The sequence below is a fragment of the Daucus carota genome, chromosome 5 (assembly GCF_001625215.2).
Source record: "Daucus carota subsp. sativus chromosome 5, DH1 v3.0, whole genome shotgun sequence".
Classification (NCBI taxonomy): domain Eukaryota; kingdom Viridiplantae; phylum Streptophyta; class Magnoliopsida; order Apiales; family Apiaceae; genus Daucus; species Daucus carota.
The window spans coordinates 41648760-41673794 of NC_030385.2; the positions used below are offsets into that span (position 1 = coordinate 41648760).

At 33.9% G+C, this 25035-nt stretch overlaps 4 protein-coding genes across 7 annotated transcripts; 3 read left to right on the top strand and 1 right to left on the bottom strand.

Annotated features, from left to right (window-relative positions):
* The first annotated feature begins 53 nt into the window (after positions 1 to 53).
* Positions 54 to 10347, top strand: LOC108223722 (amino acid transporter AVT1C). Of its 3 annotated transcripts, XM_064093753.1 has the most exons (15): positions 54 to 540; positions 1086 to 1790; positions 3501 to 3556; positions 3787 to 3978; positions 4387 to 4703; positions 5026 to 5240; positions 6059 to 6082; positions 7362 to 7542; positions 8373 to 8592; positions 8893 to 9028; positions 9205 to 9224; positions 9344 to 9489; positions 9681 to 9724; positions 9797 to 9860; positions 10021 to 10347. In XM_064093753.1, exons 4-15 carry the CDS (start codon positions 3803 to 3805, stop codon positions 10182 to 10184), a joined length of 1707 nt encoding a protein of 568 aa, XP_063949823.1. In that variant the 5' UTR covers positions 54 to 540; positions 1086 to 1790; positions 3501 to 3556; positions 3787 to 3802; the 3' UTR covers positions 10185 to 10347. The 3 variants fall into 3 exon arrangements, with proteins under 3 accessions (XP_063949823.1, XP_017253597.1, XP_063949824.1); XM_017398108.2 differs by lacking the exon at positions 1086 to 1790 and having other exon boundaries at positions 55 to 540; XM_064093754.1 differs by lacking the exon at positions 54 to 540 and having other exon boundaries at positions 1081 to 1790.
* Positions 10348 to 11492: 1145 nt separating this feature from the next.
* On the top strand, positions 11493 to 15107 carry LOC108220709 (thioredoxin-like 3-2, chloroplastic). Of its 2 annotated transcripts, XM_017394556.2 has the most exons (5): positions 11509 to 11948; positions 13517 to 13591; positions 14019 to 14085; positions 14725 to 14742; positions 14834 to 15107. In XM_017394556.2, exons 1-5 carry the CDS (start codon positions 11638 to 11640, stop codon positions 14936 to 14938), a joined length of 576 nt encoding a protein of 191 aa, XP_017250045.1. In that variant the 5' UTR covers positions 11509 to 11637; the 3' UTR covers positions 14939 to 15107. The 2 variants fall into 2 exon arrangements, with proteins under 2 accessions (XP_063949567.1, XP_017250045.1); XM_064093497.1 differs by lacking the exon at positions 14019 to 14085 and having other exon boundaries at positions 11493 to 11948.
* A 1575-nt stretch (positions 15108 to 16682) lies between these two features.
* LOC108219787 (small ribosomal subunit protein eS1) lies at positions 16683 to 19119 on the bottom strand. The gene is made up of 7 exons (XM_017393301.2): positions 18980 to 19119; positions 18851 to 18898; positions 18655 to 18760; positions 17623 to 17760; positions 17356 to 17541; positions 17056 to 17256; positions 16683 to 16955 (listed from the first exon to the last, which is right to left on the bottom strand). The coding sequence occupies exons 1-7, from the start codon at positions 18988 to 18990 to the stop codon at positions 16860 to 16862; spliced, it is 786 nt and encodes a 261-aa protein (XP_017248790.1). The 5' UTR covers positions 18991 to 19119; the 3' UTR covers positions 16683 to 16859.
* A 1192-nt stretch (positions 19120 to 20311) lies between these two features.
* LOC108223810 (nascent polypeptide-associated complex subunit beta) lies at positions 20312 to 24984 on the top strand. The gene is made up of 6 exons (XM_017398235.2): positions 20312 to 20478; positions 22376 to 22443; positions 23211 to 23359; positions 23444 to 23500; positions 24477 to 24515; positions 24611 to 24984. Exons 2-6 carry the CDS (start codon positions 22376 to 22378, stop codon positions 24787 to 24789), a joined length of 492 nt encoding a protein of 163 aa, XP_017253724.1. The 5' UTR covers positions 20312 to 20478; the 3' UTR covers positions 24790 to 24984.
* The last annotated feature ends 51 nt before the right edge of the window (positions 24985 to 25035 follow it).

The following is a 25035-nucleotide window of genomic DNA, read 5'->3' on the forward strand; positions in this document are numbered from 1 at the left end:
GTGCTTACTAGGATCATATTCTAATATTCCATCTCACTCGAAAGTCTATCGAAAGTGTATTTATGGGTCGAGAGTTCTGAGAATATTGGGATCACAGGGAGTTGAACTCGAGTCTACCGCGAGCTCGGATATCATATTAAGTGACTAATTCTCCTAAAATCTCTGAAATCTGTAAGCCGTTAGGAAGAGGGCTTGCGAGAATCATATTGTAACAGTACAGAAACGCCACAAGAACAAGAACAAGAACATGTCGAGGATTACACAAATAACCCCGCTAGGCTCCTCAAGATTGATCCTTCATTCTCAACTCAGTTTAACATTAAACCCATCAATCTTGAACTTGGGTTCCTCGTATTTGAACAAATTTTGTGTAATTAGAGGTGGAGATATGAAGTCTTTGACTAAAAATTATACCCAAGGGTTTGTGCAAAATGGGTTGGAATCATCATCAGCGGAGCTAGAGCTGATTTCTAGTGAAACCCAGTTTGATCATGTGATTGCTGAGGCACAACAGTTTGATAAATCTGTGGTGATTTTATGGTATGCATTGCTTATCACAATATAAATTTTAAGTTTTAATTATTCTTACTGTTGTTTAAAATTTAAAGTTGCTAAATTTTGGTTATTGTTGTTTTCTGAATTTAATGTTGCTAGCTTTTGTGGATGAATCATATTTACTTGTAGTTAAGATGTTGATTGTCTGTATGACAGTCAATTAAAGGGGTGACACGGTTTTTTGATTGATTCTTTGATCATTGAAGTAGATGTTTCGACATAATTATGAATGATATAGATATGTAGGAAAAAGTCTATATGGTTTTATTAAGTTTGGTCCTAATAGTATTCACATTTATATGCAAAAACTCTCAGAATTCGTAAATGCTCCGTGTCCTTGATGTTTGTTATATGTAAACAGAAGCCCTTTTTATCATATTAATTTGGGACTATGTTTCTAGATTGTGCTAAAGGGTTTTTTCGGAATATAGATATAAATAGGGTTGGTGTGTACTATTGACAGATATTAAGCTTACATAAATGCATTCTGAGGTTTGTGGATTTATGTGTACAAACATGGATGCTGTTAGAGGCTTAGAGCAACTTCAGTAAACATGGAGTTCAAAAGTACAACACAAGGCAAGTAAATAAAGATGAAGAAGTTGCGGAGGAAACACTTATTAGTTGTTGATGAAGGAGGTTGACAAGGAAAGATTGTTGCCACCTGACTGAGATTTGCCGCCGCTTGGTTGCCGGAATGTAAAGAGAGAGATTTTTTAGAAGAGACTGGGTTGTTATGGAAGCGTAAAAGCAAAATGAGAATGAAAATTTGTATAGGTGTGACAAAATGGATGGTTGAGATTGAAACATCCCTTACGATTCACGGCTGAGATGGGGCACAAATCTCAGTGTGGGACAGGTGGGCTCCACTAGAAAAGAAACGTTTTGCTCTCGTGGAATCCCGAGTCATTTGAATTCTTTGGGACAAGGACGAGACCAGCCGCCTTACGGATTATCCCGAAGATGGACCCGAGTTGGACTCCGATCAAGTAAGCCCGACCGAAGCCCAGGAACATGTTAGAGGCCCGTCTTGACCAACCCAAGTGCCTAGGTCACTGGGCCGAAGCCCATTCGGGCAAAAGTCCATGCTTTGAATCTGCTGAGACTTGGTCTATAGAGTCGTGCATGAGACGTGTTCCAACTTCCTCACTCGTGGTTTTGTGGAACCACCTCCTCATGTCTGTCCCTTTCGGCCATGATTGATGGGGACGAAAGTAATTCGAATATAGTACCTGGTATAGGTTTGCCTTCATTCATTCACATTCTAAACACTCAAGAGAGCACTTGCATTTTCTGATTACTCATCTAATGACCAGTTAACTTATTCTCACAGAGGTGAATCGGGGCACACATCTCGCATTCTTTTCTTTTGCAGGTCATTGCCGATCAGCGTTCTAGCAGAAAACTGTTTCAAACAGTTTGTGTGAAAAATTTATTATTAAAACATTTTTTAAGTTATCTTATTCTCTCCAAGCATTGGACAAAGTAGAAAAAATTGTAGAAAATACTTCCAATGTGCAAAAAAAAAAAAAACTAACACCGTACTTATTAGGCTTATATAATCTTCTTTATTTACTTTCAAATAACATTTTGGTTTCCTTTAATTTTTTGATCTATTGCAACTACTAATTGTCTTGAACTTCTAGTCTTTAATTGGTTGAAGTTCAAAAATACCTCAAATTCAGTATAAAGGAAATTTGGTATTTACATCCTCATCAACGCGTCTGAGATATGCATATCGCACCTTGGGATGAAGTCCCATAGGCTGATAATGTGTGTTTCAATTTTAAAAGAAAATTTTTTATAAAGCACACATCTTCATTGTAGATGTGTTTCTAGAAAATGATGAGCACATTCGCATCTTGTTGTTGGTATTTCGGACCCTTTTCTCATTGGTATCTTGGTCATTTTTCCGGGGTGAAGATATACCCCATTTCAGTAAAAAATAATCAAAATACCAATTTTCAGAATTTTTGTCCTGAATGTGGACTATAGATACTTATGTAGAATATGTCACACATTCTTTAGAAAAGTTAATGTCACACATTTATAAAAAGAAGAAAAAGTTAATGTCACACATTTGAAAGATATGTATTTAAAGTATATTTATATCTTTTATTAACAGATATGCATCTTGTATTCCATCAATATCTTGGATTCTTATTCCAAAAATCAATAATAAGGATATTTTCAGGTCCAATTTTTTTCTTATTATATTTGAGTATTTAGTTTGGAGTTTGAATTAGACAATTCAATCAGGAAAAAGAAAAGAGACATAACAGGAAATTAGGAAATCAAAATCATATAAAGTGAGCTATATAGTACCCTTTTCTTAAAATTCTTCTTATTAAAGGAATAAAGGTATGGAAATGATTTAATCCCAAGTAAATAGTTTTCTACTTAATTCTTTACTAGTACTTTGCACTGGCTATATATTTTGTATAAATAAAAACACTGCCCAGCTGAGTGAAGCTCTGTCAAAAAGCTTTATCTTTACAGAAGCCCTTCTCAGAAAGGTTCCAAACAAATCTAAAACTTACTAAAGCTCTGCACCTCTCTCTTTCTCTAGATATGTACTAATACATATGTGTCTGTGTGTGTGTTTTATCTATGTCAGCCTATTTGTGGTATTCTTTTAGTTAAACTATACTACAATATATAGAGTTGACAGTGTACCACCCCAAATTCTTTATTTCCATTAAATATCTGCAGCTTGGTAGACTGTCACTGTTTTTTCCTGTTACTTAAGTTCTTTTTCACTCTGTGTGTGTGTGTGTGTGTGTGTGTGTGTGTGTGTGTGTGTGTGAGGATTACTTCTTCAAACAATGCAAAAGATTTGTTATAGCTCTGTGTTCAAGATTTTCCTTTATTGCAGTTAGTCATTCATTGTATATCTTATTGTATGTTCATGCTAACTGAATTCATGTTATCGTGTATTTTCGCAGGTTGTTTTCCAAGAAATATTCAAGTGATTTAAAGAGACCGGTCACTCTATTATCAAGTAAGATAGCTAATTTTACAAATTCAAATGTCATAATATAGTATTTGTAATTTTGTAATATTGAAGTCGTTCATACTCTGAACTCGTTAATTTTGTGATTTGATTAAAATTTTCTATTGTATAGTAACTAGGAAAGTTCATCTATTTGTTCTCGGTCAATTTTGGTAAGACTAGTAGACTAAGGAAAACAATCCATTTTGGAATAATGCCATATATTTCATTTTTTTCAGGTTAAATTTTAAGAAAATGAAGAACTCTGTTTGGGACCAGAGTTTTTGTATCGATAGTGAGGAGGATGAAGAAGTTAAACACATTAAAGATGAGGATGATGAGGCTGATTCGGATTCTTCAAGCTATTCATATGATGATGAGCAACAGAGCAAACCTAATTCTTTATGTAATGCATGGCCTCAAAGTTTCAGGTGATGAATTTGTTTTGATTTATTTCATTTAAATTTTTTAAACCTCCCAAGATCTTATCTTGAAGCAAAAGGTGTCCTAACGAATAATGCAAGATGCCATTTCGTAGAGGGGATCATACAAATAATAAACCCAATGATTTGAACATTCACAACTAGTACGACGAACTCTGGTTTATGTATGTTTCTGGTTATTTTGCGAAGATAAGGTGTTACTTATTAGTTAAACAGCAACTTATTTGTCTTTTTATCTTAGCACAATATACGTTGAATTAAAAATATATATATATCCTTTTGCTTTATCCTTTGATGAACAATTACCAATGAACTTTTGCTATATTACGTCGCTCTAAGCTTATGTTCATCCAGTATATAGCTCTTACAAGTAACATGTACCAATAATTATTTCAGGCAATCAATTGATTTATATGGTAGTCTGCAATCACCAACCCTCAACTTTCTTGGAACTTCTGCGTTATCACAATATGGCAGCTCGCTTCTTTCCTCATCACTTACAGGGATTCATACTTCCGAAATATTGCCGAGTTATGGTAATCCTTTGATCCCAAAAGATAATGGACCTCAGCAAAGAAGCGGTTCTCATTCCCTCCTTCCTCCTGTTCCGTCAAGAACATCTCTAAGGAAAGTGACTACTGATCAGATATCCAAGGATGTACATCAACTTCCAGCTTCAGGAAAGAGTTCGTTTAGCCAATCTGTGCTGAACGGTAGGTTTGTTAATCCAATATAGGCCTTGTTCTGTACAGTTTGACTAATTTTTCATACTGATGTGTAATCCTCTGATACTCCACAGTCTGCATTTTGTTTCAACTGATTATATTTTCTTACGTCCTTTCTCTTTGAACTATTATCGGAACTTTCTTAAACCAAAAGACTGCTTATTGCTTAAAGACTTAATCACCCTTGCTTTAGAGGAATGAGTCTTTAAGTAAATCTTGATATTGCACATATAATTTGTCATGCTTGCATTCTTGTTTCAGAAACTCGTCTTACAAATTCTTGGGCGCCAAATAATTTTGTGTTATGTAGGTATTAATATTTTGTGTGGAGTCGCTATACTTTCTACACCCTATGCAGTCCAACAAGGAGGTTGGGCTGGGCTTCCTGTATTGTTGATATTCGGAATCCTATCTTTCTACACGGGGCTTCTCTTGCGTAAATGCTTGGATAGTCAGCCAGGTCTCGAGACATACCCAGACATAGGGCAGGCAGCCTTTGGCACTGTGGGACGTGCTGTCATCTCTGTAGGTCCTTGGAAACAATAAGTTCACATTTCTTACTGTTAATATATTTCAATGCCCGATTTTATAATACTTTTTTTTATACGTTTTGCTTTAAAAAATCGTATAATTATTTACCTAAAGTCCCAGTGAGATTTTCCTTTTGGAGGCTGTATCTGCAATATATGTTAGAATTAATGCTTTCAAACATTGCAGATTCTACTTTGTCCCACTGCCATCCATGTACTTCACTTACTTTGTATAGAGACCAGTTGATTATGCTCAATAGTATTAGAACATTACTGAACAACTTGTTATTAGGGTTCGTCAAATGACATTTTTCTTTCTTAAGTAACATCTGATTGTAAATACTTGTCAAAGTGTCCTTAACCTTTTAAATAGTCTATATCTAGAGGATATAGAATATAGTTTTAACCACAAATATAAACTGAAATTAAATGGACATGCCTATTTCTAGGATGTGATTCTTCTAGGCAGAAGATCAAAATATAAAAGAAAATTAAGTTAAATTTAGAATAAGATAGGAAAGCAATGTATATTATGTGTGAAACTATGATGAGGTGCACAACTTTGCCTTCGAAAGATACTGATTTTCTCTACCTCATATTACTTGAAGATGAACATTTTAACACTGAAAATTTTAGAATCTCTAATAAACGGAAGTGAGTGGTCAAGTTTGTATCTTATCAACTGGAAAACATGAGAAAGGATGAATGCTTTCTACATATGTTAGATAGAAAATTCGTAATCTCTAGATATTGGAATAAACTGATACATTAATGAGTATCTCTGACTGTTCTCTGTGATTTCCTTTGTTGCAGATAATCTTATATGTGGAATTATACGTAAGTACATCTGGCTTAGCTAATAAAAGCTTTTTTCCCCCTCACTTATTTGTCTTTTTTAGCTCTAGAAAGTATCTAAAGGTTGTGGCCTTTCATGTTTGTTCTCACTTCTTACTTGTCTATATGATAGCCCTTCATATTTGTAATGCTGTTTTTACAAGTTAAAGTAATTTATGTTGGAATATTCTTGTCAAAGCGTTGGAACTCTACTGAGCAGGTTTGTCGAGCTCTCGTCTTTGAATTCACTTGATCCAGGACTAATATTTTGGCGGGCCTATATATTTGGGGGGGAGGGGGGGGCATAGCCATCCAACGGTGAAAGCTTATAGTATTTTTGTACATTGGTGACATCATGGATACGACTAGTACACAAAGATTATTTTTGCATGTGAACCTATAAGGACAAGTAAAATTCTGCATACAGACTTAGCAATTTGATTTTTTGCTTTTGCATGATTCCTGATATAATCTAGTGTCAAAGAAATATTTAGTTGGTGAGGTCAGAGGTGAAGTTACTAATTCTTATGACCAAGTTAATTTTTACTTGTGTCAATGTCATTTCCCACGATAATTTATCTGAAATACATGAAGTAAGAGAAAATTATTTTAACAATTCCTATCGATGTTTCCCTGTAGAATGTACTCCCTCCGTCCCTTCGTAGTTGTCCAGTTTTGACTTTCAGTGGTCAAAGACTCAAATTGACCATTTTTTGACCAAAGATTAAGGACAATATTTTTTATTATTTTAAAAAACTGAAAATTGTATTTTAAAATAGATTGTTTGTACTTTATAATGATATAATTTTTCAATATATTTTCAGTTATATAATATATATAAAGTTCAATCAAACTTTGGTCAATTTGACCATTGAAAGTCAAAACTGGACAACTAAAAAGGGACGGAGGGAGTATTGTTTATTGAACACCATCCATTTAATTGTTCTGGAATGTAATGCTGTGCATATGTATATTATATGATATGTTATAGACTATGATCTATTTGTATTCTATTCTACTTATCTGTTTTAAGATTCTTTGCACACTTCCTGTGCATATCTTTGTAGTACCGCAAACTCTAAATCTTTCTTCTGAAAAAGAACTTTTTTTCTTGTGCTTACTTTATTCATTAGGAATTTTCAAGTGAGCTTAAGATTTTTGGTCCTAATTAAGATCATAGTGGTTGTTATGGTTTATAACTTCATTCAGGGGTGAAATTCACCCTGCCGTCTGAATGTTATTATTTGCAGAGTACTGAGATAAGCTCCATTTCTCCTTGCAGGCTTCGGCTGTTGGATATATAATTTCGATGAGCGATAATCTGTCATCTCTGTTTCCACATGCACACTTAAGTTTGGCAGGTTTTGAATTATATTCACATCATCTGTTTGCCTTTTTAACCACCCTTGCTGTCCTTCCCACAGTTTGGCTCCGTGACCTCAGTGTTCTAAGCTACATATCCGGTGAGAGTTATTAAGTCTATACAAAGAAAAATCTTGATTTGGCCCTCTAGTGATGTATATGGTATTTGGATATGGTTACTAAATTTGTGTGATTTTCATTGGTCTTTTAGCATACTGTAAGTCTGTAACAGCTGTTGGTGTGTAAATTTTTTTGGCTTATAGGAAAGTCAGTATTAATTTGTCTTGGAATACTACTATGTAAACCTGGCTAGTAAGGAGTTCCTTTATTTAGGTTGAATGAACACATGTTCCAATATGACCTTGGAATAATGGACCACAATAAGCAGATTTCTTTTCCTGTTTTTTCATTCATTCTTTCTAATTCAAGGTTTTGAGGATCCTAATAACAAGGGACCACTAAATGATTAAAGCTAAAGATTGTCATTATCTGATGATTATACCAAATTACCTGTTATATGTTATTAATATGCTTATTCAACTGTGTAAAATGTATCTGAAAAGGAGGTAAAATTTAAATATAATGGAATTTAATGTAGGAATCTGTTTCTTCTGTAAAGAAACTAGCTTTTGTTTTAGTGGTAGTTATATGACATAAAATACCTGATATATGCATGACACCTGGCACTCTTTTTTTCTTTTTTCTATTTTTTTAATATTTGGCGTCATCAATTATTTAGAGATATTGCCATATGAACTTTAAGCATAAATGTCTTATTTTAATGGCGTAAGCCTATATGTCTTATAAACTGTGTGGTATGCTTTATCATTTTTTTTCAGTATCTAGTAATTTTCAGTGTCACAATTACTTATAATAGCATGTCACGGGGTACCTGATTGGTTCTAATATCTGTTTACTTATATATATTCAGTTGGGGGAGTTGTTGCATCAATATTGCTGGCTTTGTGCTTGATTTGGATTGGAGTGGTTGATGATGTTGGTTTCAAGGCCAAAGGGACAAGTCTGAACCTATCTACTCTTCCTGTTGCTCTTGGTCTCTATGGTTTCTGCTTTGGGGGACATGCTGTTTTTCCAAATTTATACACATCAATGGAGAAACGTAACCAGTTCCCTCTTGTTCTCCTAACTAGGTAGTATCTAATTATTTTGTCATTGCTCTTTGTCGATCTAGGAATTGGAGATTTTACTCAGCCAGTTAACTCAGCGCTACATACATATTTCTTGATCAAACCCATTTCTATTTTGTAATTATACTTTTTTCTTAACAAGAATCGCTTCCTCTGAAACTTAGGCATCTAGATGTAGACTTGCAGTACTAGGTTCTCAGTTTGATATACTGATAAATGAAATCGTCACACTTCTGAGAAGTAAGAGTGTGAATGCTGATCTGTTTTGAAATACATTTAACTTGAAATCATTACCAAATGCAGCTTTGGTTTTTCTATGGTGTTGTACGCTGGAGTTGCTGTGGTAGGATATTTGATGTTTGGAGAATTAACAGAATCGCAGTTTACTCTCAACATGCCCATTAATTTGGCTGCCTCTAAGATTTCTATTTGGACTACGGTAACAGAAATCTAATGTGTCATTTCTATTATTGAGTCGATATTTCCAGCTTAATTGAATCTATTCGAAAAACCCTATTGCCTTCAGCTTTTGATTGATAATGTTAATAGTTCTGTTAACTAGTCCAGCATTTACTAACATGATTCATATCTTATTGTGTACTTATTCTTTTGCAGGTGGTTAATCCATTTACCAAATATCCTTTTCTGGTAATGGTACTGATCTCTTTATTTTTTTCGGTCTGTTAGTTCTTTTGACACTTAAGTGTCAGTGTTATTAGAATAAAAAAATTATGTTATCCTTAATAAGAAGCACATATGCGCTAACCATGTCCCCGGTGGCAATGAGTCTGGAAGAATTGATACCGTCAAGCTATCCTAACTATCACATGTACTCGATCTTCATCAGAACATCATTGGTAGTCTCAACTTTACTCGTAGGCCTAACCATCCCATTTTTCGGTAAGTAAATTGAAATTTTGTTTGCTCTTCATTTTGGTGCAAATGTTTTTGTATATGCTGTCAAAGCTCCACCAAGAAGTTCAATGAATGAATTCTGTAATTTATGTAATAAATTCAGATAATGAACAGCTTAATATTCCATGTGTACGTGTAGTTTTACAAAGTATTCGGTCTACTTTCTAACGTTGCAGGTCTGCTTCTGTCATTGATTGGGTCATCAGTAACCATGCTAGTGGTAAGCATTTCATATACTGTATTTACAATTTGAATTAATGACTGTGGTTATGTTAATCAAAAACTCTTGCAGACCTTCATACTTCCTTGCATTTGCTTCCTGCGCATTGCGGGGGGGGAAAGTTACAACCTTTCAGGTATTGATCATCAAATTTTGGATTAATGTAGGCAACAAGATATATACTGGCTAGATTATATTTCTATTCAGTTATTTCTTTTCCCTTTTTCAACGTTAGATTTGTTTATATATCATCTATTCAATTTTGCTTTTTCTAATATCTTAACTATCCATTTCAGTGGATGCTCTGTGTCCTGATAACCACGGTTGGGACCATCTCAGCAGCTTTCGGAAGCTACTCAGCCATAGCAAATATTATAGAAGAATTACTCTAGCTAGGTTGGAACTCTCTTCTGTTAGAAGACAGGTTATAGTTTCCTACCGGAAAAGAATTCGTCAATGATCTGAACTTTTTTGCCTATGATGGAATTTACATTCATTTACTTCTACGTTCGGACTCTATTTTTTGTCTTCCAAGGAACATCTTGATGGGGGGAAATTGAATCAGTGTTTGCATTGTTTTGAAATATTAATTACTTTTACAATATTTTAATGCTTTTACATTAGCCGTTCTGTGTTACACAAAGCAACATATATCATCTCCTCAGGTTCCTGGCTGAATCCTTGTTAAAGAACATTTTCAGCCAAGCCAGCATCGAAGAAATCGTAGAAATGGCATATTAACGAGAGTCTTCGACCCCAATCCCATGGGAATAATTAATAATTTTAAAATCGATCTAAATTTAAGCTCAAATCATTCGATTTGATAGAGCTAGTATATATGCGAAGGAGAGTCTTTAGCCACAATCTCATATAAATAATTATTAATATCGAAATCGATCTCAATTCAAACTCAAATCATTTAACTTGGGTGAGGATGATTCCTTTTTTCCAGTACTCGCCATCTTCTGAAATCTCGTCATAACATTTCTGCACATTTCACTATTTAATTTAATTTGTATTTATTTCACTCCGTTCTTCCCGTCAAACTATAACATTAAACAGCGGAGGCATGCAGAAGGTGAGGATCGGAACTTGAGGCATGGGTATTGCAGTAGTGATTATATCAAATATAAAACTACTTTAATTTAATAGGGTCATGTTCCAGAGAGAACCATTAGAGAAAGAACCATAGAACCCTTACCTTATTAGGTAAGGGTTCTGCAGCAGAACTTAAGTATTAGTTGGGGTTCTGCAACAGAACTTCACAAAAAAAATGTCAATATCTATGAATTATATATTTAAATTATTTTTGAACACACACAACGATGAAAAAACATGTATTTAAATTTAGATCCTAAAAATCTATTTAAAATTTAGGGTTCTGCAGCAGAACTCTAGTGGTTCTATGGTTCTATTTTAAGGAGTGGTTCTCTCGCGACCCTAATTTAATATATGATAATATGAATATAAACAATTATATCAAATTATTTTTGTTAAAAACAGAGAAATATTCTTATTAATTCTGGTGAAAGTTTGTACACAAGAACATGATTCAAACAAATTAAACAATGGGCCTGTTTGTATACCAGAAGCAGAAGCTGTTTCTGGCTTCTGCTTTTCTTGAACCGTTTGTGTAAAGAATCAGAAGCCCTTTTAAGAAGCTGAGAATCCTAACTTCTCTCTCACACCTTCTGTTTCTTTTCCAAACATTTTATTCACTTATTTACTTCTCACTTCTGCTCCACTTCTCTAGTTTAAGCAAGAACTCACTTCTTTTAAGCTTGTCCAAACGGCCCCAATGTGATTCTCCTGCTTTACTGCCTATATAGAGAGAGAGAGACACACACACAGGTCTCTTCCTTAATAGCTTAATTCCTGTATATATAGACAACATCGTACAAACAACAGAAGACATGTCTGGGATTATACAAATATCCCCACTTACAAAACACCCATTAGACTCTTCAAGATTGCTCCTTTTTCAATCTCAGCTCAATTTCCCATCAAGTTCATCAATCTTGCAACTGGGTTTTGAATATTCAAACAGATTTTGTGTAATTAAAGGTGGGAATTTGAGGGCGTTGACTAATAATTATACACAAGGGTCTGTGCAAAATGGGTTGGAATCATCTCCAGTGAAGCTAGAGCTGATTTCTAGTGAAACCCAGTTTGATCGTGTGATTGCTGATGCACAACAGTTAGATGAATCTGTGATTGTTTTATGGTATGTATTGCTTTTCACCATATGAATTTTGGGTTTTTTGTTGTTTCTTGAATTTATAGATGCTAGCTTTTGTGGATGAATGTGGGTTTTTTTGTTAAGGGATGACATTGTTTAATTGATTTGATTTTCTGATCATTTAGGTAGATAATTATAAAAAATGAATGAGTGATGTTTATGTGTAGGAGAATGTTTAACCAGAAATGGAGAACAACCATATGTTATGCTTATGCACCTTTTCTTGCTTGTGCAATACTATGTTTTACTAGAACTGCTTTGAAGTTGTATGTTTTCTTAAAATAGTGTCTTTTGTCGGACAAAAATACAAACTCTTTTGCGGAAACGAACTTTGTTCTCTGGCTCTCTATCTGATATTGGTTTTTGATAGAATCTTACCCACTATATGTCTTTGCGGAATTATATTGACATAGGGTTTATTTGATGTGTGGGATGAGCTGTTAAGATTTGAGAACCTGTCTTACATTTATGTTCCACTTTCCAGCAAAAGTAAAGCCTTCTGTCTTCTGACATTGCTCGTTCCTAATGATCGGTGTAAGACGGGTTGACCAAATATAGGTTTCACTTAACTGTGTTTGATGGCCATTTTAACAATTCCCAGTAACATATGTTTGGAAGTTGGCTGTGATTGTGTTTGTCACTTGATTTTTTTTTTTTGCTATGTTTTTTGTCATATTTGGTTTTAAAATTTAAAGATATCAAATATAATTTTGAATTCTCCAGTACGGACTTGAAAGTTCTGTGTTAAGAAATTTGTTCCAGTCACTCTTTGTATTGCATTGTGATGTGAAGATATATCTAGAAATTTACTATGGGTGAAACTCAAAAATTGCTTTATGTTTATATTTGACTGTACAAGAATTCACTCAATAACAGCAACGAATATGTTCACTGGTCAGTGTATCACATATAGAGCTAAACCCGTTTCACTTCTCTATGTGAAAATCTGAACGTGAATTACATGTGAGGTTGACAAAGTAGCATAGTTGACATTTTTCTCAAGTAGAAAGGTGGGATAGTGCGTTATCTGATCTACCTAATTCATGTTTCAGTTCGGTATGAACTAAGTATTGGGTTTAATCTGGGTGCTCATTTATTAATGTTCAGTGGATTTTACCATAATCTGAGAGTATTTTTTAAACACAATTTGTGATGCTCCGTTCAAATTTCACCAGGCTAATTATTCATTTTTGGATATAAACTTCAACAGATGTTACGGATTAGAAGAATCATCACTAAAAGACATTCGTTTAGGGTGACAGTTAGCAGCTAGAACCTTCATTCCCTTCTATAGTGAACAACCTAATAAGTGTTCAAGCTAACATATATAGGCTCCCAAAACAAGTAGACTGCCCACTCTGTATCAAGATCCGTCAGTGGATTGCCCCCATTTTATGGAAGTAGATACAGCTTATCCACTATAGACCAAGACCCGGGGAATGGGGGAGTCAGATCTGTTAGCTGCAACAGTGTTTTGGCTAGCTGTGGATTTCATTCATATGTATATAACACATGAAATTCACAGATTTTATGCAATTATTCTTGATGTGTAGGATGGCAAGCTGGTGCAGAAAATGCATCTATTTGAAACCGAAATTGGAAAAATTGGCTGCTGAGTACTTCCCAAGGTTAGATTAATTTTCTCCTTTTATTTATGTATTATTGATCGTCTTAGTTTTTCTACAGTACAGTAATAAGCTTTCTATCAGTGACTCAATTTAGTAACCCTGTCATGTACTATTTCTGTTGTAATATTTCAATTTGAAATGCTTGAGCTTAACTATGCTTAAGTTGTACGACTTGAGTAAATTAATTATAGCGTCCATAAGTATTGGAGAGGACGTGAGTCTGTTTCTACCAGTTAATATTTTGTCGATTCTTGTCTTAAGTTCTTCTAATTTCCAGGAGCAGGTGATGGGAGAGTCTAGATAAATCTAGCATGCATAAACATGACATGATTATTACTTTTGTACTTCGTGCGCACAGGACTGTGTTTAAGTTTCATTTATAAGTGACAGACTAACTTTAAAACCTTCATTACATGTATTGGAACAGAGTAAGATTCTACTGCGTTGATGTCAACAATGTCCCACACAAACTTGTGGTTCGTGCAGGGGTCACCGTAAGTTTCTAATTAATCTTGCAGTATTTGTGATGTTTTAATATATCAGATTTGCACTGTTCAGCAACCACCAAAAAAGGGTGAAATAACAGGAAATAAACTCAAATACTAGACTCCTAGTCTCTTCCTTGGCTTACAGTCCCGCTAGTAAAGATGTCACTAAAGCCACATGATTTACGTGATGCTAGTTCCACTTATGTGTTGGTTATATTTTTAACAGTTGTTCAGTTAGATGAGGTTTATGTGTTCTTTACATAGAGCTCATTATCATGTTTTTATCTTCCAGCATCTAAAAACATACTTAAAGGAAATTGGGTAGTTGTGAAAATTGCGGTCTTCGTCGTGAGGTGATTCCAACTGACTTAACTAATAATGCTCTTGGTGCAAGCTAAGAATGTATATGGCGTGCTGTTTTAGACTCATTTAGCCTAGTAACCATGGATACCACCACTTAATTTGTTCTCTTAAAATGATAAATCACGTTATCTAGTTTGCTTCCTGCTGTTCTGAGACTACATCTAAATTTAGTGTCATTACCTTACCTATCCTCACTCTTTAAGTTTGCAGTTATTCTATTATTTGACACTTGCTTTACATCTTTCCATGTATTTAAATTGTCGGGACCTTCAAACTTTGCAGAAAATGCCAACCGTGCAGGTAATCATAATCCCATAATTTTGTATTATATATCTTTCAGTCGTGTCACTTGCTCACTCCATAAATTTTCTTTGAATGTACATTGTAATAGCTTTGGAAGGATAGCCAAAAACAGGGTGAGGTTATCGGAGGACACAAAGCTTACTTGGTCGTTAACGAGGTTCGTGATATGATTGAATGTGAGTATACATTGTAAATTTGTTTTGCGAAGACAATGGGTCAATTTAGTCTTCATAAATGACCCAATAATTTTTTTTGACATTTCTCTTTGCAAAAGTTAATTTCAGCAAAAACGAAACCATTGTATGTACATATAAAGATTTTTTATAGAATAAGTTGGGACGTGTAAGACTGTCATTTAGATATCTGCAGCTGAATGTCCACTAGCTCTGCACTGTGGACTGTGTTGTTATAGCGGCAATGAAATGAAACCTGTATCGTATTCAGAAACCATATCTACAGCCATTGTATACAGGGCTATCGAACACGGGAAAAACAATCATATAACATCCGCAGCTGTAATGATGGTCCGATCAGCAACGAACATTCCGGCTGTTTACCCCAAGAACTATAATTGTAGGATCTCACTTTCATATGACAGGTTAGATTGGATCAAGAACCGTTTAGTATAGGCAACCAGCATATGAAAAAATAAAAATCTCAGTGGTGGTTTCCTATTCTCATCTAGGACTCATGTGTCTGGTTTAGGATTTCTGTAGTACTGCAAACGTCAGCAGTAACTCCCACGTCACGCCGGGGAAGATTGTTGGCAAATTGCTAAGAGTATGTTTGCCGGCAGTAATTTACACCTCACGTCGGCAAAGCTTGTCGGCGGATGGGTAAGAGTATGTTTGTTCGCGTATCCATTTTTGAATTTAGATTGGGAGAAGTTGCAGGATGTTTCGACTTATTATATTTTTATGATTTTTAAATAAAAATCAATTTCAACAATGAAATAATTAACCTACCAAAATTAATTTTATTTTTTTAATAATTCATAAGTTATTTAAACTAAGCACTTATCATATTTTTTTTATACTTCTTTTTGTTAAATAGATTCTTAAATTTAATCATTGTAATCAATTTTTTATTTTATAAATACTTTTTTTATAATTAAACATCCATTCTTCTTTCCTTGGCAAAAAAAAAACACCCATTCTTTTTTAACAAAGAATTGATCCCTCGACATCCTATGTCAATGAAGCGAAAGAGATGCCTGTTACTTTTTATTCTTCATTTAGTCTGTCAAAATGATTATGCCAACTGCCAAGTGCCAAGACTCTCAAAGCGTAATTGCTTTTAAGTTTTTAATCAACTTTCTTTTCTGCAACTGCAAGACACTTTTATTCTAGTTAGTTATTCAGATTAGCATTGTACTGAAATATTATTACTTCATTTTACCATGAAAGAGAAAACATGGCTGAATGGTCCTTTGCTATCGAAAAGCTTGGTAATTTTCTAGTTCAAGAAGTTAACGTTGGAATCGAAGTGAAACATACCGCAAGTGGCTCAAAGAAGAATGGGGCTACCTGCTGATTTTTGTAAGAGTTGCAGAAGAACATGCAGCAGACACAGATCAACTGGAAATGGACCTAATTCACAGTGATAAACGTCAAAGATGTTGCAAATGATGCGGTCGTCCTGGGGAGGTCTAGTGCCCTGTAAGATGAGCACAAAACTCCAAAACATGGTGTTTTGTATCATGTTTGGAACTTTTATCTGCATGTTCTGCAGCTAATCTTTAATCGAGTCACTGAAGAAAAGAGTTGATAAGATCAAGAATAGGCATAAGTAGTACAGATCACTAACAACCTAACCACTGCGGTGTTGCAAGACTAAGACAATAAACTAGATCACAGCTGCAAAGGCTTATTAGAATCTAGAACAGCCAAGACGGGGAAGCTAGCAAAGACTTACCATGAAGGCAAAAATCAGATCAATGAGAATACAAAGGTCGCAATATCTTTCAAATTGCATGGCTGCTGTATCCCAAAATTAGAATCCAATTCATACTGTCATTCTAAATACATAACAAAAACTTGTCTAGTTTAGATTTCAATGAGATTCCAAACCAGAGATAACACTATAAGCACAGTACACAGATTAAACATGATTATTTATGCTCCAACGACTTCGGTTTCTCCTTCTACCATTGTTTCCTCAATTGGTCTCTCGAGCTTCACACCAACATCCTCAGAGTAGTCACCATGAACCTATACAGAAAACATCACAGAATCATTACACCAAGACCAAGTCACCAATATCTTAGCAAATTAGTAATTAGAATTTTACAGACTATCATGGAGCACATACCTCCATCAATTTGCCAATATCAAATTTAGGTGCTTTCAGGATCTTGACTTTGCGGATAAAGACATTTTGGAGAGGGAAGATGCTCGAAGTTGCTTTCTCAATCTCTCGGCCAATAGATTCAGGGATAAACTTAGCCACCAGCTCCTTAAGATCACAAGAGCTAGCCTGATTCCTCATAATTTCAACCATCTTACGGCGAATCTGAAAAACAAGTATCAAAATTCTGTCATTACTACATCCTTAACTGGCACACGTGCAAACCTATTTGTATGAACACAGTAATTGAGATTCAGGACAAACCTGCCGGATCTGGCTAGATTGGGCATAGCAGGTTCTCTTCTGCTGATTTGCACGTTTCTTGGTAAATCCAATGCAAAACATTCGCAGAGTATAACTATCAGTTGTCTTCACATCTACATGAGCTTCAATCAGTGTCTGCCACTTGCGTACCAGAGACCTCAACTTGTCAGTTGTGAAGTCCATTCCCTGAAAAGTTTATGTCATGTCAGTTTCCTTTCAAATTACTACCAAGAATTACTGGAACTGCAAAATTATATTCATGCTCACATAGAAGTTTGTAAGCACATTCTTCCCTTGCACATCCTCTGCTCTCAGGCGAATCTTCCTATAAGCCTGGTCCTCATCTCCCTGAAGGTCAGCAAGGCAAACCTCGAACACTCGGTGTTTGAGTCCTTCAGAAGCAATCTATATATAACCAAGCACATGCAACATCATTAATGATATAAGAACCATAAAGAAGAAATCTATCATTGAAAATGCAGATATGTGAATTATAACATTACATCAACAATTTACAGATACCTATATAACTGCTGGGAACAAAAAAGAAAAAGCTGCCAAATGAAACAATTTCACAAGCATCACCTAGATATATTCCTTCAAATAATAGAGTAGAAGGATTTATTGTCCAGTTCTTCTAAGCCTAGTAAGGCAGTTACCAGATTCTAATTCTCGCCTTTCTAATATACACACTCAAGTTTTAAGCCCATATTATCAGCCTACGTAAGAGCATTAATCTTCTACATTTCATCAAACACTAATCATGTGTTAGGCCTTTCGAATTCTGAATTACCAACATTAAATTTGAGATTGATAAAGATAAACACACTTCAACCATTTATTGGGATAAAATAGTTTAAACACGTCATCTTGAGAGTAAATTATCATATAGGTGAAAAATTAAAAAATGATAAAATCAAAAAATATAATCTCGACTGATACTGAGTATTCTGGTTCATGTATTCTAGTTCATGAAGCCAGTACAAATTAATCAAATATATTACAGACTCCTTCCAATGTGAATTCCTAGACCCAGGTACATATACACACAAATCTACAAACTATCTAACATACTACCACAATCAACTTACAACACCACAACTGAAATACAGTCTGCAAACGCAAATTTAATCCATAAAAAAAAAAGCTCGATAACCCCACAAAAATCTCTCCCTTATTACATAATCAATGCAAGATAACAGAGTAGACATCAAATTCATGAATCAACCCTTCTAAATAAACATATACAACACCACACATAACTCAAAAAATTGCGAAAAAAACATACAAAATTTATACCTTGGTACCCTGAGTTCTGCTAACAAGGGTTTTGCCAACATTCTTGTTTTGAAACACATTAGGAGCCTTAATATCATACCAATCCTTCTTAGCGAATGGGTCAGTTCTGAATCATCAAGATTTAGATTAAACAGTCAGAAACAACATATACATACACTATACATACAAATATTAATGAAACAAGTGAAGCACTCACGCCTTCTTCTTGCCTCCCTTCTTTCCCTTCGAGATCCTCTTGTTCTTGCTGCAAAAGACAACAACAGTTAAGACATTGAGGCATACAACGTTTGTGAGTACGAGGGATGGATGTAAGATTGAGATTTACCCGACAGCCATGGTTGCAGAGGGAGATACGAGGATGTTCGGCTGGAGGCACAAGATGAAAGGGGGACGAGGGATTAGGGTTTATCTATCTTTATAAGATGAGGGCCTCTGTGTTTTTGGGCTTTTTGTCTGGTTGTTTTGTTCACGGCCCAATTGTAACCATTTTCTTACGGTCAAATGTCAATGTGATGGGATAAATTTTTTATGAAAAATTATTTTTTAAATACAAAATTTGAAAAGTCACATTTTTGTTATTTTAATAATTTTTAGTCTTAAAACTTTTGCACGTTATATATTTTTGTTTTTTTAAAGTATAGAGTAATTTTAAAATGATCAAAAATATGTGAGCTGGTAAAATCAAATTTTAGTATTACAAACTATAAAATGTTAGGCTTATTATTATACACTATTATTGGTCTTAAACCTGTATAAATGATCGATTATATGTTTCAAATTTTATTATTTATCACTTGGAATTGTTTAAAACATCGGGTTGGGCACAGGTTAATGTGTATTTAATTCTCTCTATGTGCGTGATGGTTGATGTTGACAACTCATTTTTTTTAGTTTTATTAATTCTTCTCTTTTTCATCACTTCTCAACCCTTTCATATTTATTTTTCTAATTTTTATTTTCTTAACCAAAACATCTTTTATCATTTTCTAATTTTTCATCTTTGTATCTTTTACAAACTAAAAATATAACATGGATGTGTATAAAAAATATAAATTATGATTTCATCCCACAAATAATAACGAGCCCCCATGCATGCACACTAATTCTCTAATTAAAATTAGTCTTCTAACTAAAATCAGCCAATTTGATATTTAATAATAAATATATGATTTTTTTATTATTTTAATAATATTAAAAATATAAATGATATAATTCTAATCATTTATATTTTAAATTCTAATTTAAGTTATAAAATTACTGTGCATGCAGGGGGATCTCGTTATGAAATATGTAATTAATTGTTTTGGTTAAGAAAATAAAAATTATAAAAATAAATATGAAAGTGCTGAGAAGTGAAAAAAAGAGAAAATTAATAAAACTAAAAAAATTAAGAAATAATAAGTATCACTGATTCATATCAGCTGTCAAGCATCACAGAAGTGCATGAGGGCACAGGTTAGACAACCCCTTAAAACATATTACAATCCAATGATATTAATCGATGATATCAATATGTTTATGAATTTTTTTGAATTTCATAATATGATAACAGATTAATAATTAAATATTATCATAACAAATCTAATACATTAACAGAACTGATATCCAATTATTAATTACTGTACTATGTTCAACTATTAATTTCGATTTCCACTTTTAATACATTTTACAACGCCGTTTGTCATACGAGAAAGAAAGACAGAGACATATCTAAAGCAGCAGCTGTATGTATAATTAAAGTCCTGGCATTAAGGTCTCAATTTGTTATCCAAAACCCAGTTTATGCTGTGATTCTTTCTCGTTTCTCCCACCCATATCACCAAGGTATCTGTTTTACTGTATTCATATATAAATTTTTATTTTACTTGTTTTTAGGTGATTAGCTTTCTTGCTTTTTCTCAAATTAGCTTGCTTAGCTAGAAAGTTTCAATCTTTATGTTTTTGCTTTATGTATATGTGTGTATGTATCTTGTTTTTATTTTTAACAGGTGTTTGTACTTTGGGTCTGGACCAGATCTGATTTTGAGGTGTTGGGTTCTTGTTTTAGTTAGTTAAAGTGAATTTTATTTGTGTTGTGTTTATAATGGATTTTTGTTGTTTTTAGTGTATGAAGTTGTGTGCTTTTGTGGTGTTTAGTTTACTGTATTTGAAGTTAAACGGTAAATTATGATTGCAAGGCTTTAACTGTTTTGTAAGTTGATGTTTTTTTGTCATATCAGTTATCGGATGCTTGATTTTGAAAGTGAGAACCGGAAGCGGTACCTATTAAATGCGTAAATTTATGGTCTTTGTGTTGTATTAAGCTATATGGCTGTGGAATATTTGGCTTAACTTAAGGGTTATGTTAACTTGTAATCTAGTTGCATTTTTAGCGTGGTTTGCTTTGAAGATATTGTATAATCGCACCTTCATCTTCATGTAGCTAGAGCTAATTGGTAGCAATGTAATGATATTTTGAGCTGGAATACTACTACTAAGCCTTTTCGGCTTTTCCAGTTAATCTGAAGTACATCCATGGATCGAGTAAGGCCAGTAACATGAATGGGCGTCCTTGTTTGTCTTCTTTTGATCACTAGTTCTGCTCTTAGTTCCTTTACTTGCTAAAACTTCTCACCGAGTATTTATTTGGCTGTCCTGTCACTCTTTGGAGTTTTGACATGTGGTTCCCTTTCACTTCTATAAAAGTACTTAGAATTAAAGTCTCCGCTCGCAGAATCTGTGTACTTATAGGTGATGCAAACACTTCCCTTGCATTCTATTCTTTTGGCGTGTGTTAAAGCTACTCCCACCTCACCCCGATTATTTTTCCCTCACTCTATTTTTTTCTTGCTTTTGTTTTAAACTAGTACTCCTCTGTCCCTCTTATTTCTTTACAGTTTTTTTTTGCACGCATTCTAAGGTGCATATAAAACATAGTTTCGTAACTTATTTATATATATATATATATATATATATATATATATATATATTTTTGTATAAAAATTTAAACATTAAACTTTTATTCATAAGAAAAAAAAAGCTCAAAATAATTTAACAAACTATATTTTATGAGAGCATTAAAATGTGTGCCGAGGCCCTGCCCCCCTATGTAAACAATTGAGGGGGGCGGAGGGATATGATCCTTTTAGCAATTATGATATACTTCAGAATACAGAGGTCTTATCTCTCTTGCATGGTATTTTTTCCTCTTTGGTGCTTTATTTCATGTCAAACCTCTCTACAGTGTTCTTGCATTCTTCGTTTCATTATTTCCATACTTGCATCTTATTTAAGTTCTCCTACTTGTTCTTTAAATCTCTTTGATACAACATAGACGGTTTCTCAGAATTCTGTTGATGTAACCTCTTACAGACAGGTAGCATTTGGTTAATGTTCTTGGTCGACAAAAGTTACTTGGTGCCGTTTTAGATGCTACCACTTAATTTCATGATCTAATAAGCTACTGATCCTTGCAACATTTCAGTTTGACAACCGTAACTCAAATATTATTTAAGTTCTACTACTCAATCATATGAAACTTTTTGTGGCTTTTTTGTGTGTGATAGTCTTTGCATGACAATAAACATGTCTGCCTATTTTCCATATGTAATGTTATGTATAAGTGTGCTAATAGTATGTTTGTAAATTTGTGCGAATCTTTCTATTAGCGGGGAAAATTAATTTTGTTAGGCCTTTTCTTTTTAAAGGCATATAAACCCATTGCTGTGTTTCTTTATGGCAGATGAATAGGGAAAAGCTAATGAAAATGGCCGGTGCAGTACGCACTGGTGGCAAAGGCAGCGTTAGAAGGTTTGTCTCTTTGCAATCTAAGACAAATTGAGCATCCCAACTAAATGAGGATTAAGTTCAATTACAAGTTTATCTTTGGCATGCACTCAGGTGGCGGAGGCAGGATATTGTTGCTGGGGGTTCAAATATTTCAATAAGCTAAAGTTATTCTAATTTTAATATATCTGTATAGTATGTTGGAACAAAATTATATTAAGAAAAAGAAGTTATATTTATATACATTCTACAGATGCACATAGCTTAGAGTTAGGAATTGAGACTGAGATTGCGATTTAGGACTATATGGAACACGTTATTACCGGGCCAAAACCTATATAAGCTTTGTATTTGTTTACAATCTGCAATAAGTTGTTTTCTTTTAAAGTGTTATTGTGTGCATTTTATTTTATATTGCTATTTTTTTTGTTAAATATTTTGTGCACTTTACTTCTATGAAACCACATTTTGTGCATGGATACTTCGCTTTTACTATAGCATTGATCTTTCCAACTCAGTAGTAGAAGTATAAAAAAAAAAAAAAAAAAGAATTTCTCCTATGCTTAAACAAATACGACAAAGTAAAGTTGCCCTCACTTAATTTAATCTCATACTTGACCATTCATAACTAAGTTTTGTACGTGTGTTTCCTCCAAATGAGTTTTATATCATGTGTGATATACTTTCAGCTATTTGGTACCTATCTTGCGCGATATGCTTTTTGATACATGTTATAAAGATATCCTTCAATAAATAACTAATTATTATACTCCTTACTCACTTAACCATAGAAAGAAGAAGGCAGTCCACAAAACCACCACCACAGACGATAAAAGACTCCAAAGCACCCTTAAGAGAATTGGGGTTAATGCTATTCCTGCTATTGAGGAAGTCAATATCTTCAAGGACGATGTAGTTATCCAGTTTGTTAGTCCTAAAGGTATTGATAATAATAGAATTTTAACCGGACTATATTATTCTTTCCTAAATTTATTGTTTAATAATATTCATTTTCTTACTGCAGTTCAAGCCTCTATTGCTGCCAACACTTGGGTTGTTAGTGGTTCTCCACAAACGAAGAGTATGCCTTCCTAATAGGGTAAATTATCAAGTTGGTCACTGAAATGCGCTTAATGTATCAAGTTAGTCACTGAACTCAAAACGATATCAAGATGGTCACTAAAGTCACCATAAATATCAAACAAGTAACTTGAAATATGAGTTCAAGTAGTAAAAATATTATTTATAAAGTTCTACACATTATTTTTAAATGTTACCATGACCAACTAAAAAGTTATGACTTCTAGTAATTAAAATAATATATTTATATTTTATCAAGTTTATTTATTATTTATATTTTATTATATAGTTATTTTTTTGTTTTAATTAAAAATAAATAATAAATAAACTTGATAAAATCTAAATATATTATCATAAATATTAGAAGTCATAACCTTTTACTTGGTTTTGGTAACATTCAAAAATAATGTGTAAAACTTTATAAATAATATTTTTACTGCTTGAACTTATATTTCAAAGTACCTATTTGATATTTTTGGCCAATTCAGTGACCATCTTGATACTGTTTTGAGTTTAGTGACCAATTTGATACATCAAGCCCACTTCAGTGACCAACTAGATAATTAACCCCTTCCTAATATCTCAATGCCTATCTACCTTTATAGCTTCACATGTAGCATCACAATAATAAGTTAGTTGAGTTTAAATGCCTTGATAAGCACATCTACGACCAAAGTGTATTGATGTTGGTAGTTCTTTTGGAACGTCCATGTGGTGGCTGACATCCAATATGTGTTAGACCTGTGGGTTGTTATGTGTAGTTCTTTAAATGTCTTTTTATGCACATGTCTGCAACTCATGTTTCTGTTACAGACCCTAGTGCACACTTGAGCCTGCTCGAAAATTTCTTTAGTAGTTGTTTGATTGTCATCATCATTTTCCATCTCTCTTGTGACAATTTTATGTCATGTTCTTCCCAGTCTTGTTTCACCAGTCTGCAATTTCATTAAAACTGTATTTATTTATGTTGTTTTCAGAATTGCAAGACATTCTTCCAGGAATTATAAATCAGTTGGGTAAGTGTTTATAGTCATTATATATACTTCATGTATTGGTGTAACTTTTACAATAATAAATAATGCAATTCTAATGTGCATTGCTCATTTACCAGGGCCAGATAACTTGGATAACTTGAGGAAGCTGGCTGAACAGTTTCAGAGGCAATCACCTGGAGCAGGTACTGATGCTGGTGCAGCTGCAACACAAGATGATGATGATGAAGTCCCTGAACTTGTTCCTGGTGAGACGTTTGAAGCTGCTGCAGAGGAGACCCCTGTACAGGCTTCATAGAGTTTGAATGGGCGTTTCATTCCTAATATTTCTCTATGTTTTGGGTTGTATCTATAATCATCTCATAGCTGCTGCTTTATTTGGTCTGACATACTAGAAAGTTGACACTTGCTATGTTTTGATTAATGAAAATTTTGCACAACATTGACCCAGCCACTTTCTTGGCATGAATGATTGATTAAGTTATTTACTGAAGTTAAAGAAATTTAAAAATGGCTTGCTTCTTAATGACAGTGGGCAAGTGCT